This window comes from Mya arenaria, chromosome 13, assembly GCF_026914265.1.
Source record: "Mya arenaria isolate MELC-2E11 chromosome 13, ASM2691426v1".
Taxonomy (NCBI): Eukaryota; Metazoa; Mollusca; class Bivalvia; order Myida; family Myidae; genus Mya; species Mya arenaria.
In genome coordinates, this window is record NC_069134.1 from 22,394,392 (window position 1) to 22,410,053 (window position 15,662).

Consider the following 15,662-nt stretch of genomic DNA (forward strand, 5'->3'; position numbering starts at 1 on the left):
TTGAAAAGATGAGGTGCTTTTGTTTTGCCTATTTATGTGTGTACATATACTAGAAGCAGATTTAGTCATATACATGATATGGAATTTTACATAATTTTGTTTAGCAATTTATATGACTGACTTATAGCCAAGATTTTTTTTAATAATGCATTTTCTAGTGGTGTTATTTTTAACCAGCTGTTGATCATTAGATGAGTTTTTCTTGTTGTGAGTCCATTTGCTACAGTGAAGGATAGCCAATATATTATTATTTCTTGATTAAACAGATATAAATTAAATGTGTCCTTCTTTGCTACAAATTTTACTGAAATTTGCTGTTGAAAGTGAACAAATTTGAGTACTGATTGATAATTCTGCTTCATAAACTTATTTTCAGCAAAAACATAGATATTCCTTTAAGAATAACAGTCTTAAGGCAGTTATGGAGTTATGTAACCTAATTGTGTGATGGTTCTGTACAACAGTTTGAAGTGCATTGAATTAATGGTATTGGAGTTGTGAGAAGTCAACCTGCCCTAAAACTTGAACTGGATGCCGACACTGGGGCAATTAGTATACCTCTCCCTATTTTTCAATATAGCTAAAAATAGTTTGTTTTGGTGGAAGAATGAAAGAAACCTCTGTGACCTTGTTACCACCAATAGTAAATATTTCACTATGGCTATGTCACTTCTAACATATAGCTTCTGTTGCTCACTCCATTAAATATATTGCAAACTTAAAATGAAACAAACAATAATCCTCTATAATTAACAATGGGATCTAATAAGGTCAATTTTTTGCACAACACCAATGACCACAATGGCTATGACATGGCAGTATCTCATCTCCTTTTCTATGGACAACAACAAGTTACACACTAAATTTTCAAGTGTTTATATTATGAACAAAAAAGAAGATAGCTACCAATAATGAATGCTTACATGAAAAATTAAATCACAGATTTGATCAATATGAAATTGTACATGCATGTCATTGCACAAAACTAAATGCAATTAAAACAAGAGGGCCAAGATGGCCCAAAATCGCTCACCTGACCTTTGTTTTTTTTATGAGAATAAATGACGTCATACGTTTATGGCAATGCAACTAGGGATTAAACTACCGGGTATGATGGAGTATGTCAAATATTGAAGTGGTTCTGGCCATCCAAGCAAAGATTGATAATTGTTTTCAAAACTGTACACATGGTCTAAGTTTCATTGCTGTAGATTCAAAAATAAGTATGTCGGCCAAAAGTTCACAGTATAGCTCATCTGAGGATAGTTCATCGGAGGACATCGTTGATATTTGTTTGCAAAACTGCACATATTGTCTAAATTTCATTTCTGTAGCATCAAAAATAAGAAAGTAGGTCAAAAGGTCAAGTATAGCTCATATGAGGACAACATTAATATTTATTTGCAAAACTAAACACATGGTCCAAATTTTATTGTTGCAGCTTCAAAAGAAAGTAGGTCAAAATGACACGGTAAAGGTTATCCAAAGACAACATTGATATTAGTTTTCAAACTTATACACCATGGGACATGGTCCAAATTTCATTGCTGTCATCAAAGGATGATAATAATATTTTCTTTCAAAACTGTACACATGATCCCAGGCATTATTTTAGCAAAATTGACAGAGGACCATTATATAATAACACATACAAAATATCAATGGTTAGGGCAGAGCCATTTCATATAAGAATTTTCAAATTTTTTTGTATATTAGTGTATTAGGAAATTGTGACCTGGGGCGGGACCAGTTTTGACCACGGGCATAATTTGAACACACTTGGTAGAGGAACACTAGACAATGTGACACATCAAATATCTAAGATATTTCCTTTTGGTTACCAAGGCAGCCAAAGTTCTGCATGGAATTCATTTCTGTAAACGTTTTGAAAGGGCACCATTCAAGGAACATACCAGTGAAGTTTCATCTAAATTGGCAAGTTGGTTTAGGAGGAAATGTTGATTAAAGCAATTGGTGACGGACAGTTGGCGATAGGAAAAACTCACCCTGAGCACTATATGATCCGGTGAGCTAACAAAACAGCACAACCACAAGAAAGCACATCACAATAGATACAACACAATAAACAATGTATAATATAATGTTATGGAAGACTACCACAATATAAAGTAAAAGTAAATAATATAATACATTTTGCTGATTCAAGTTCAATAATACAGTTGGTACCCATATACAGGTACAAATGTAGATTTTCTAGATTTACTATCAAATTTGACACATGAAAGTTTCTCATATGCTACAAATTTGGCACAGAATTGTCAGTATCACAGTGAGATAATGTCTCAACACTTTCACTCGTGCCATCTAGTTCAGCAATATCAGCATCACCTTTAATCTTTCCCGAAATAGGTTTCTCTCTTCCAGTGTTCTTTGAATCTTCCATACATGCTTGGCCATTATTGTCACAGGATTTCACCGGTCTTGTGTTAGCCTTCCTTGGTGATAACCTTGAAGATTGTGCTAACCTTGACCTTGGAGTGACCTCTAACTCCTCTTTAGGAGGGGATGAACTTTGACCACCAGCCAGAGTTGTAATTGCTGAGAAGGATGGTTTTGGTATGCTGGACTGTTTTGTTGGGCTGACTGGTCTATTTTGGTGTTGTATGTTTGACTGTTTTGTTGAGCTAACTGAAACACTGATGGCTGGTGTGTAGGACACTTTAGTTGGAGACGCTGAAGCACTACTGGTTGGAGTTTTTACAGAAATGGTAGGAGAGATGACAGGAGAGTCAGACGAGACATTGTACTCTATGGCGGCCTCTTGTGTACGCTGTAGGTGATTGAGACGGTCAGTCAGTTCGCTCTCTGTGTAAACCAGGCGCTCCTGCAATTTCTCCAACTGAAGTTAAAGTGACACTCATATTCAAAAACAATACATACACATGTATAACAAATATAAATTTTGACTGATAAACCTTTAACTACTTACTTAATAATAAATTTATGGAAAATATTAATAAATGATAACAAGATTGTAACCATGTATCTAATAGCAAAAAGCGCAAAAATATTAAATGATTGGTGAATGCTAAAAGATTTACTGTTGTCTACTTTAAGCGCATAAGGTAGAAATATGCTGTATTTTGCTCATTTCTTTCAAATTAAACTCGGTATCCTTCATAAGAACCATTGTTTTCGACATTTATTCATTCTTTTTGGACTTTCATATTAAAACAATATTATTAATTGTGTTAAATCTTAGTTGGGAGTAAGAGTGCATTTTTAAGTTAAAAGTGTACATTTTGTTGAAGAACATTCAATGCTTTTAAAATGTAAAACTTGATAAAACTCTTTGTTATTCCTACTCAGTCTTTTTAGTTCAAATGTTTATTGATAAAATATTTCATGTATTGTTCATTAAGTATGAACAGGGAAATTATACACTTGGGTATGGAATTTATCCAGTATTTCATAGCAATGGTTGTCTTCAAAACTGCATTAGCAACTGCATTTCTAAAAGGAGTAAATATCACTTTTGCAGGCAACATGCAAAGAAGTATGAAAGCTATAATACGTTTGCATGTTTTTTGGTGAAAATCACCTAAAACAAAACCGTATCAGCATCAAAGAGAATAACAATGAAAAGCTATGTCTTTTTCAATCTTAAACAAGAGCTGTCACAGTATGTGACGAATGCCCCCGATTGTGACATTGACCTATGAACAAGGTCAGTACATGAAAAGTTGATCTTGCCTTTACATGTCAAATACATATGGCAAGTTATTTTAAATTGCCTCTAAACATAAACAAGAGGGCCATGATGGCCCTGTATCGCTCACCTGTAGCTTTGCTAAATAAAGTGAACATTCTGACCTATTATCATAAAGATCCAATGAAAAGTATGGCCCCTAGAGGCCACTCTTTTATTTGTCCCACTGACCTAGTTTTTTACCCCACATGACCCTATCAGTAGGCAATGCTTCAAACCAAATATTTAAGACCTAGTCCTTGTGGCTTCAGACAAGAAAATTTTAAAGTTTTTTCCTATATAAGCCTATGTAAAACTTGTGACACCCAGGGTGAGGCCTCTTTTCACCACAGGTGCACAAATTGAACAATCTTGGTAGCGGGCCACTAGGTTATGCCACATATAAAATGCCAATGTCTTGTTGGTTTAGACAAGAAGTTTTTTGTTCTATATAAGCCTATGCAAAACTTGTGACTCCCCCCAGGATAGGGCCTCTTCTCCCCAGGGGCATAAATTGAACAATCTTGGTAGAGGACCACTTGGTTATGATACATACCAAATATTGAATGCGTAGGCCTTGCATTTTCAGACAAGAAGATTTTTAAACACTTTCCTTATATAAGCCTATGTAAAACTTGTGACCCCCTAGGTGGGGCCTCTTATCACTTCAGGGGCATAATTTGAATAATCTCGGTAGAGAACCACAAGGTAAAGCTACATACCATATATCAAATGCCTAGGCCTTGTGGTTTTAGACAAGATTTTAAGTTTTCACTAAATAAGCCTATGTAAAACTTGCGACCCCCGGGCAGGGCCTCTTATCACTCCAGAGGCATAATTAGAACAATCTTGGTAGATGTCCATAAAGTAATTATACATGCCAAATATCAAAGCCCTAGGACTTCTAGTTTTGGAGAAGATTTGTTAAGTTTTCCATATCTAAGTCTATGTAAACCACGTGACCCGGGGCGGGGTCATTTTTGACCCCAGGGGCATAATTTGAACAATCTTGGTAGAGGTCCATTAGGTGATGCTACATATCAAATATCAAAGCTCTAGGCCTTGTGGTTTAAGGCAACTCATAAGGCAAATCACAAGGCAACTCATAACGCGAATCACAAGGCAACTCATAACGCAAATCACAAGGCAACTCATAACGCAAATCACAAGGCAACTCATAAGGCAAATCACAAGGCAACTCATAACGCAAATCACAAGGCAACTCATAAGGCAAATCACAAGGCACAGATGGCTCTTAGAGCTTAGAGAGGCGGGTATTGACCTCCATCTGTTTTCTCAAAGTACCCTGCACAGATGGGCTAGAAAGCTCATCTGCACCCAAACCAGATGGCCCAGCTGCAGTAGCAACCACAGGCACAGACCCCAGTGGATCTGTAAGGGCATCTCCACCCTCATCAGGCACTGCAGGATGCACATCATGACAGTGACAGCAATCATCTACCTCGAACTTGACCTAGATTTTATACAGAGGATCCTTTTGACCAAGTTGCATTAAGATTACGCTAAAATTGTGACCTCTATTGTGTTCACATGGTTTTTCTACTAATTGACCTAGTTTTTGACCCGGGTTGACCCAATATCGAACCTGACCTAGCATATGTTAAGATGATCATTCTGTCCAAGTTTCATTAAGATTAGGCTAAAATTGTGATCTCTATTGTGTTCACAAGGTTTTTTTACTAATTGACCTAGTGACCTAGTTATTGACCGCGGATGGACCAATGTCGAACTTGACCTAGATGTTATAGAAATGATCATTCTGACCAAGTTGCATTAAGATTAGGCTAAAATTGTGACCTCTATTGTGTTCATAAGGTTTTTCTAATATCTGACCTAGTGACCTAGTTATTGACCGCGGATGACCCAATATCGAACATGACCCAGATTTTATAGAGATGATCATTCTGACCAAGTTGCATTAACATTAGGCTAAAATTGTGACCTCTATTGTGTTCACAAGGTTTTTCTACTAATTGACCTAGTGACCTAGTTATTGACGGTAATTGACCCAATATCGAACTTGACCTAGATTTTATAGAGATGATCATTCTGACCAAGTAACATTAAGATTAGGCTTAAGTTGTGACCTCTGTTGTGTTCACAAGGTTTTTCTACTAATTGACCTAGTGACCTAGTTATTGACCGCGAATGACCCAATATCGAACTTGACCTATATTGTTCTAAAGATGATCATTCTGACCAAGTTGAATTGAGATAAGCCTAAAATTGTGACCTCTATTGTGTTCACAAGGTTTTTCTACCAATTTACCTAGTGACCTAGTTTTTGACCTGGGTTGACCCAATATGGAACTTGACCTAGCTTATGTTAAGATGATCATTCTGACCAAGTTTCATTAAGATTAGGCTAAAATTGTGACCTCTATTGTGTTCACAAGGTTTTTTTACTATCTGACCTAGTGACCTAGTTATTGACCGCGGATGACCCAATGTGGAACTTGACCTAGATTTTATAAAGATGATCAGTCTGACCAAGTTTCATAAAGATTAGGCTAAAATTGTGACCTCTATTGTGTTCATAAGGTTTTTCTAATATCTGACCTAGTGACCTAGTTATTGACTGCGGATGACACAATATCGAACATGACCCAGATTTTATAGAGATGATCATTCTGACCAAGTTGCATTAACATTAGGCTAAAATTGTGACCTCTATTGTGTTCACAAGGTTTTTCTACTAATTGACCTATTGACCTAGTTATTGACGGTAAATGACCCAATATCGAACTTGACCTAGATTTTATAGAGATGATCATTCTGACCAAGTTACATTTAGATTAGGCTTAAGTTGTGACCTCTATTGTGTTCACAAGGTTTTTATACTAATTGACCTAGTGACCTAGTTATTGACCGCGAATGACCCAATATCGAACTTGACCTATATTTTTCTAGAGATGATCATTCTGACCAAGTTGAATTGAGTTAAGCCTAAAATTGTGACCTCTATTGTGTTCACAAGGTTTTTCTACTAATTGACCTAGTGACCTAGTTTTTGACCTGGGTTGACCCAATATGGAACTTGACCTAGCTTATGTTAAGATGATCATTCTGACCAAGTTTCATTAAGATAAGGCTAAAATTGTGACCTCTATTTTGTTCACAAGGTTTTTCTAATAATTGACCTAGTGACCTAGTTATTGACTGCGTATGACCCAATATCGAACTTGACCCAGATTTTATAGAGATGATCATTCTGACCAAGTTGCATTAAGATTAGACTAAAATTGTGACCTCTATTGTGTTCACAAGGTTTTTGTACTAATTGACCTAGTGACCTAGTTATTGACCGCAGATGACCCAATATCGAACTTGACCTAGATTTTATAGAGATGATCATTCTGACCAAGTTGCATTGAGATTAGGCTAAAATTGTGACCTCTATTGTGTTCACAAGGTTTTTGTACTAATTGACCTAGTGACCTAGTTATTGACCGTGAATGACCCAATATCAAACTTGACCTACATTTTATAGCGATGATCATTCTGACCAAGTTGCATTGAGATTAGGCTAAAATTGTGACCTCTATTGTGTTCACAAGGTTTTTCTACTAATTGACCTAGTGACCTAGTTATTGACCGCGGATGACCCAATATCGAACTTGACCTAAATTTTATAGAGATGATCATTCTGACCAAGTTGCATTGAGATTAGGCTAAAATTGTGACCTCTAATGTGTTCACAAGGTATTTCTACTAATTGACCTACTGACCTAGTTTTTGACCCTAGATGACCCAATATCGAACTTGAGCTAGATTTCATAGAGATGATCAGTCTGACCAATTTTCATAAAGATTAGGTCAAAATTGTGACCTCTGTTGTGTTCACAAGGTTTTTCTAATAATTGACCTAGTGACCTAGTTATTGACTGCGGATGACCCAATATCGAACTTGACCTAGATTTTATAGAGATGATTATTCTGACCAACTTGCATTGAGATTAGGCTAAAATTGTGACCTCTATTGTGTTCACAAGGTTTTTGTACTAATTGACCTAGTGACCTAGTTGTTGACCGCGGATGACCCAATATCGAACTTGACCTACATTTTATAGAGATGATCATTCTGACCAAGTTGCATTGAGATTAGGCTAAAATTGTGACCTCTATTGTGTTCACAAGGTTTTTCTATTAATTGACCTAGTGACCTAGTTTTTGACCTGGGTTGACCCAATATGGAACTTGACCTAGCTTATGTTAAGATGATCATTCTGACCAAGTTTCATTAAGATAAGGCTAAAATTGTGACCTCTATTTTGTTCACAAGGTTTTTCTAATAATTGACCTAGTGATTGACTGCGTATGACCCAATATCGAACTTGACCCAGATTTTATATAGAGATGATCATTTTGACCAAGTTGCATTAAGATTAGCCTAAAATTGTGACCTCTATTGTGTTCACAAGGTTTTTGTACTAATTGACCTAGTGACCTAGTTATTGACCGCGGATGACCCAATATCGAACTTGACCTAGATTTTATAGAGATGATCATTCTGACCAAGTTGCATTGAGATTAGGCTAAAATTGTGACCTCTATTGTGTTCACAAGGTTTTTGTACTAATTGACCTAGTGACCTAGTTGTTGACCGCGGATGACCCAATATCGAACTTGACCTACATTTTATAGAGATGATCATTCTGACCAAGTTGCATTGAGATTAGGCTAAAATTGTGACCTCTATTGTGTTTACAAGGTTTTTCTACTAATTGACCTAGTGACCTAATTATTGACCGCGGATGACCCAATATCGAACTTGACCTAGATTTTATAGAGATGACCATTCTGACCAAGTTGCATGGAGATTAGGCTAAAATTGTGACCTCTATTGTGTTCACAAGGTTTTTCTACTAATTGACCTAGTGACCTAGTTTTTGACCCCAGATGACCCAATATCGAACTTGACCTAGATTTTATAGAGATGATCAGTCTGACCAAGTTTCATAAAGATTAGGTCAAAATTGTGACCTCTATTGTGTTCACAAGCAATTGTGAACGGACGGACGGACGGACGACGGACGAAGAGTGATCACAAAAGCTCACCTTGTCACTACGTGACAGGTGAGCTAAAAATACCACCCATAGTTGACAACCGACACTGTTATGTCCTTATATATGCAGCATTCCATTGTGAATAAAAACCCAAGTGTGACCTTGACCTTTGAGATAGGGACACGGGTCTGTCATGCGACACGTCGTCTTGGTATGTGGAACACATGTGGCAAGTTATTTTAAAATCTGTCCATACAAGGGAAAGTTACAGCCCGGACACGATAACTTATACTCTATGTCCTTATATGCAGCACCCTGTTGTGAATAAACACCTAAGTGTGACCTTGACCTTAGAGGTAGGGACACGGATCTTGCACGCGACACGTCATCTTGGTATGCGGAACCCATGTGGCAAGTTATTTTAAAATCTGTCCATACAAGGGAAAGTTACAGCCCGGACGCGACAACCTATACTTTATGTCCTTATATGCAGCACTCCATTGTGAATAAACACTAAGTGTGACCTTGACCTTAGAGGTAGCGACACGGGTCGTTCACCAAGTTATTTTAAAATCTGTCCATACATGGGAAAGTTACAGCATGGACACGACAACCTATACTCTATGTCCTATATGCAGCACTCCATTGTGAATAAAGACTAAGTGTGACCTTGACCTTTAAGGTAGGGGCACGGGTCTTGCACGCGACAAGTTGTCTTGGTATGTGGAACACATGTGGCAAGTTATTTTAAAATCTGTCCATACAAGGGAAAGTTAAAGCCCGGACACGAGTTATTGAGCCGGACACACGGACGGACGGACAGACGGTGCGATTTTAATATGCCCACCTTCGGGGGAATAAAAAAGCTTAAATAATTCCACCCCACCTGAGCCATGGTTTGCTGTGTGCTGTCCTGTAATGCCTGATGTAGCCCACTGTCTCCAGCCACAACTGCTGGGCTCCTCTCTATTGTGAGGAAGAATGGGAGCCTGATACTGTAGCCGAACCACATGAAGAGTATCATGAAGAGGAAGATGGACACCATCGCTATGGCAATTGGGTACAAGGTCAACGGAAGGTCAATGAGAAGTGCGCGGATAAACTCACTCATGGCAGCTCCAACGTCCTTCAGAGGAGCCACGAAGAACCTCACAAATGTCACACCAATAGCCTTAAAGAAAACACATTGAATTGCAGGTTTGGATTGTTCAAGAAACAACACTTTCAACTTCACCATTTTTTTTTATCTGACACAAGAATACTGACTTTTTATATATAATAACACAAACATTTCCCAAAATTGTTCCAGATGTCTGAATATCAAAGGGCATGCAAGCTTATTGCCTGGTAACTTGGTAAGTATTAACATAAAATGGATAGTGGAAGGTGTATTTATAACTCTATCAAGGTCACTTTCTCACGGCCTCTCAAATGGTACAGCTACAGGAAATCATACCAGGGGGCAGGCCGGGGGTTCATACATGAACCTGTCTTCAGCAATTAGCTTAACAGAATGATAAAAAACAGAGAGGAAAAATTTAATGTGTTCATTCCAACTGACCACTATACCTTGGTAGGAGGAACCTTAATGACAGGGTCAATCATAAGATGCTCATAATACTCGAGACACTTGTCGTCTTGAAGCGTGAAGTATGACTTCAGACTTGTCCAGTAGTCCTGCTCTCCATTCTCACACTCAGACGGGGTGGTCCTTGTTGCCATTGACTGCTGCTTTATCTCCGCTTGCTAATCAAAATCATAAGACTGAAAATTTAACATTTAGGTAAGATGAAATGATCAAGCCAGATCGTGATATTTTCTAACACAATTATATAAATCTCTCATATGATAGGTCTCCCTTACTTTCCCAAACAAATTAAACTGCTTTTGATTGAGGGCTAAGGAGGAATTTGAAGTCCTAATTTCAATTACCGTTCATTTTGTCTTTATTCATGATCATTGATTATTAATTAACATTTATTTACAGATGGTAATAGGAAAAGAAAATTAAACTGATTCGAAATCATTTCAAGCCAACCTTGTATAGCTCCAGCCATGTCCAGGGAATACTGACAACAAACATGAGGACAATCAGCTGTCCCACCCTTTTACGCCACGGGATACCGATCCTCACCTCAACCAGTAGAACAATGGATGCAAGTGCCACAAGCATGAAGAACTGAAATAACAATTAACTAATCAAGTTTTAGTAAACTACAGCTTTTTTAGTCTTTCAAGCAGTTTCTGTGAGCTAAAGAAAGGCTAATTTTAGGGCTACAGTGTATTCTGAACTATCTATAAGGCTAAAATTAGGATTTTTTTTACTCTATTCTAAAACGGCTATCCAGGAACCATTTGCCTGAATAATACCAACATATAATATTCCAGGTGATAATATATCTACCAGTGCTTCACAGAATCTAGCCTTGGCTGTGTACTCCAAAATCAGGTCTTTGTACATAACTCAGAACAAGGCCTAAAAAAAAACATTTGGTTCCGGTTACCTGACCCTAACTAAGAATATATTTTTTCAGTGAATTACTTGACAATTTCTTATATATATAAAGTTTAATTATTTTTTTTAAAAAGCCTACCTAATATACCTGTTTTTAAAAAGGATGTAACCCTAACCAAACCATTTGTTTTGCCCCCAGAAAAAAAAACCATTCTATTTTTGTGAAAATTTGAAAATATTCGTCAAATAGTTCAGATATATATATATATATTAACAAGGAGAGTACTTCCAATTGAACAGGCATGTAGGATGGGTCCAAGTCTTGATGTTAGAGGGGGTGGTACTATTCCTCACCTACCTAAACCCTCCCCTAAAAACCTTAAAAGTATAGCCTCTAAATGTTGTGTGGGTTCTGGTAAAATGTATAACTTTTATGTGCCTTTACAGGAAATCTAAAAATCAGGAATTTTTAAGAGAAAATAGGGCTTGGCATTTCCTCTAATTGTATAATAAAACTGCGAAATATGCTGTTGGTATTATGATGGCTTACTGGACTATTGCAGGATTTTACTGATTATATGATTTTTATTGGGTTATAAGTAATATTTTGGCTATCTTTAACCAAACAAACAAAGTATTTGTAAGTTGATGTATTTTCATTCTCACAATTTTACATTGTGTTTATGAATGGTTACGATATATGTAGCAGTGCAATAATTTGTAATGTATATCATTTTTTAATGAAAACTGCATGTGTTTGGTATGATGTCATCTTGTTCATGTTGTGAAGATGTTGTGTCACCAACAGTTTAGTTCAGAATTCAGGCTTTTTGTAATTTATAAATGTATAGATAACTACTGACTCTGAAATACCTGTATAAGTCTATCCAGTTTCAAGCCAATCTTGTTCTCCAGCCAGAGGGCCATTTTCTCCATGCGTGACAGGTTTGAGGAGGCAACATGGTGGATCATTCCCCCCAGCACCTCGTGAACATCATGTACATGCTGCTTGTTACCTCCCTTGACAAACCTCTCCAGGATTGTGATGCGATCAGCTGTGAGGGTAACGTGCATCATATAGTCTTGGGATCCTTGCAAAGGTACCTGTCAATATTGAGAACAAGGGGTTATTGCAGAAACCGCAAAGCAGTATTTTTTATTTTGAAAACAGGATTTTGCAGTTGGATATATGCTTATTGAGGTGAAGTATATGCTGCTATAAAGTACTATTTTTTGTACTGATTTGTAGGAATGTATATTTATTCATAAAATTCATGAACTGAAATTTTGATGTTGTACTTCCAAAACAATCCACTCAATCTTTTCCATCCATTTACACAAGGATTTTGTTTTAATATTTGACCTAATGACCTAGCTGTTGACCCAAGATGACCCATATTCACACTGGTCTTATATATCATGTTGACAAATATTTTAACTGAGTTTCATGAAGACTGGATTATCACAATCAGTGTAGCATTTATGAACGCATATCATTTCTGGATTTGTTTTTGTCCCAAGATGACTTATATTAAAGTTCTATATATCAAGCTTAGTGTTTCTTGAATATTTGATGAACACTGTTGAATTTTTGAAACAAATTAGAGAAACTTTAACACAAACGTAATATGTGACAAAATGACCTATTTTTTTCACCAGAGTTGACCCATTTTAACTTAGGCTTAAAAATCAAACTGACAAATATTCTTACCAAGTTTTATGAAGATCATGTGGGGTTTTTTTTCTACCATTTTGTGATAATAGGCCAGGATTCGTAGATCTTAAAAGTGATCATGCACAGGCACTTAAGGTTGCCAGGTAAGTGATTGATTAAAAAAACATTTTAACAATTTCTACATTCAGTCACCAATTATGTTCACCGAAGAAACTAGTAGCTGATTGTTTTATATGTCATATTACCTGATCATTTATATGCTTTAACAACACAGCAATGTACTGCTTGAGGAGTGGAACAGCAGCCTTGTCGCTGCCCCCAGTATCAAGACAAGGTTCCAGTTTACATACTGGACAGGTCCCCTGGTTACATTGTTGTGGCTCTGGACACACCAACTGTTCACAGGATGGACATTTGCATTCATTGTCAGTAGATTGATTGGCATCTCCTGCTGCAGAAGGTTCAGAGTTGTGTATGTCTTGTGATGCTTCATGTGTTGGGGACGGTGGAGTTATGTCAAGTGGTTGATTCTCATCAGTTGTGTCCTCTGTCTGCTTCAAATCAGGAGTTTTCATCTAGAATACAAAACGTTCAGTTTTATCACAGACCCAAAATAGAATGAAAGTAAAGGAATAAAACAAATACTCTTTATTAAATTTACTTCATTGAAATACGAATTTCGCATTTTTCATTAATATACACAATTGTATACAAGGTTTTTCTTCACTCTAAAGTAAGTACACAGCAAAAATCATTTATTTGCATTTTACGACTGAATTGTCTTTGGATCATGCAGTTTTCCCTGCAAATGGAAGGTTGATGTCTCTTGAAATTTGATTCGCCATATAGACTATTCTAACCTAGTGTCTTAACTGTATAAAACAAAAATTATGCAGTGTGTTTTACATTAAATGTTAATTACGGTTATAATGAAACCTTTCCTGCATTTGTTATGTTTGTATTAAAACATTTTAAGCTGCACTCTCACAGATTGAACGTTTTTTTTTATTTTTTGTCTTGGAATGAGCCAATTTTTGCAAAAATCCATGGAAACCAGTTACGGAATATAAGAATACTGACAAAAAATAAGATCGCAGAATTTTGTATTTAAGTTAGTAACGATTTAACCCATAAAACATTAAATTTGAATGGAAATAGGAAAATCTATGACTGATTTTTTGTCAGCAATCTTATATCATTGGTTTGCAGATATTTACGCAAAAATTTGATCCTTCCAAGACAAAAAATCAAAAAGTTGTAAAAATGGTATATCTGTGAGAGTGCATCGTTAAGTTCTAAATCAGAGTACCTGTTCCTTTTTAAGCATACGATTAGATGCTGGATCGTAGTTGAGAAGGTCATGAGGATCAATCCAATCCTCCCTGTCCTCTGTTGCCATTGTAAAACACAACACTGCCATGGGAACCAGTAAGAACTGCATCAATCTCATCTTTAATACTTTAATAGTACTAGCACTGAAAAAACACAAGTATAAAAAACAACAACATGATTTCAATCTGACGGCTATTGGTATTGAACATAAGGGGCTAAATCAGCTTTAGAAAACTTTTATTATTGAAGATAATCCTTAAGTATATACTAAAGATATTTACGACTATAATAATTATGCCTTTAAAATATATGGTTGGTTTCCAATTTGACTGCCATAGAAAATAGGGTAGGAAGGTAGTATTTTGGGGTTATACTGTGTCCAACAATTACTGTCACCAGTTTCTTCCAAAATTCAACCTGGGATCTTAAAAGATCTAATAAGTATTTGGCTCATAGGAGATGAATGGCAATTATATGCCTTTTTGTCTTAGAAATGGACACAATAATGATGTAATAAGTGCCAGTCAAAAGCAATAAAAAGTCAAATTAAAAAGTAAATATGAAACTAAACCAGGTTTTCAATGATTGACAGAAGAACTTCAGCATTTGTTGTGAGATTTAGTTTCAACTGTTTTTTCCCCTGTTTTTAATATTAGTGACTTTGAGCTTGACCCTAGGGTCCCCAAAGGGCCAAACGCAACATGGAAGTCCTTCATAATTTATGGCATAAACAATTCCTACTAGTCCATATAAACAGCCGCTTCAGTCTTTGACGATTTTTGTGTTGGCGACCCTACGCGTCCATATCCCACTTGTTGTTTTCCTAGCCAAGAATGACAGATCTCAGAGCTAAGTATATTGAGCAGAAAGATAATGGGCACTGCCAGATTATGCGGTGTTAAATATTGTGGAGGTACAGTTGAAGAATATATTTTACATTGGTAAGAATTAGTCGATTTGTGATATTTAGGGAACAAAATGAATATATCCAAATGTTAAAATAAGTTCCCTATACGTGCATTATTGTGGCTAAAAGTCTACATACCAAATTTGGTCAAAACTTAGATATTCAGTATTCATCTTGTTTCTATTTTTAGCAACAGTGACCTTGACCATAACTCTTGCGGCCCAAACACAATCCCATGCAAGGTCTCTATCACGGACGCAGTATTGGTCTCTAATGACTCTATTTTAGAGTCTATAATAAAGTACAATATAATGTATAATATATTAATATTTTAAATTAAACGAAAGTAAATGTAATCTTCAGTCTTGAGCTGGACAAGACATTATCATAGTTGTTAAATAAACAATAATAATATCTTAGTCAAAATTTACCTTTATTCATATACAAAATTTGTGATTAAAATACCAGTATTGTTTCTATTGACACAAGAGAAATTGTGGTTTGGTATTGTCCTACTTTCAATTTGATGGTTCATTTGATCGTTTTAATTTAAATT

The 15,662-nt window shown here is 36.3% G+C and overlaps 1 protein-coding gene across 2 annotated transcripts; it reads right to left on the reverse strand.

Moving 5' to 3' along the window:
- Positions 1-860: 860 nt before the first annotated feature.
- On the reverse strand, positions 861-15,634 carry LOC128213888 (chloride channel CLIC-like protein 1). 2 transcript variants are annotated; one of them, XM_052919970.1, is made up of 9 exons: positions 15,538-15,634; positions 14,177-14,342; positions 13,113-13,442; positions 12,066-12,296; positions 10,776-10,916; positions 10,307-10,483; positions 9,624-9,908; positions 5,092-5,183; positions 2,686-2,860 (listed from the first exon to the last, which is right to left on the reverse strand). In XM_052919970.1, exons 2-9 carry the CDS (start codon positions 14,315-14,317, stop codon positions 2,815-2,817), a joined length of 1,443 nt encoding a protein of 480 aa, XP_052775930.1. In that variant the 5' UTR covers positions 14,318-14,342; positions 15,538-15,634; the 3' UTR covers positions 2,686-2,814. The 2 variants fall into 2 exon arrangements, with proteins under 2 accessions (XP_052775929.1, XP_052775930.1); XM_052919969.1 differs by lacking the exon at positions 5,092-5,183 and having other exon boundaries at positions 861-2,860.
- Positions 15,635-15,662: the final 28 nt, after the last annotated feature.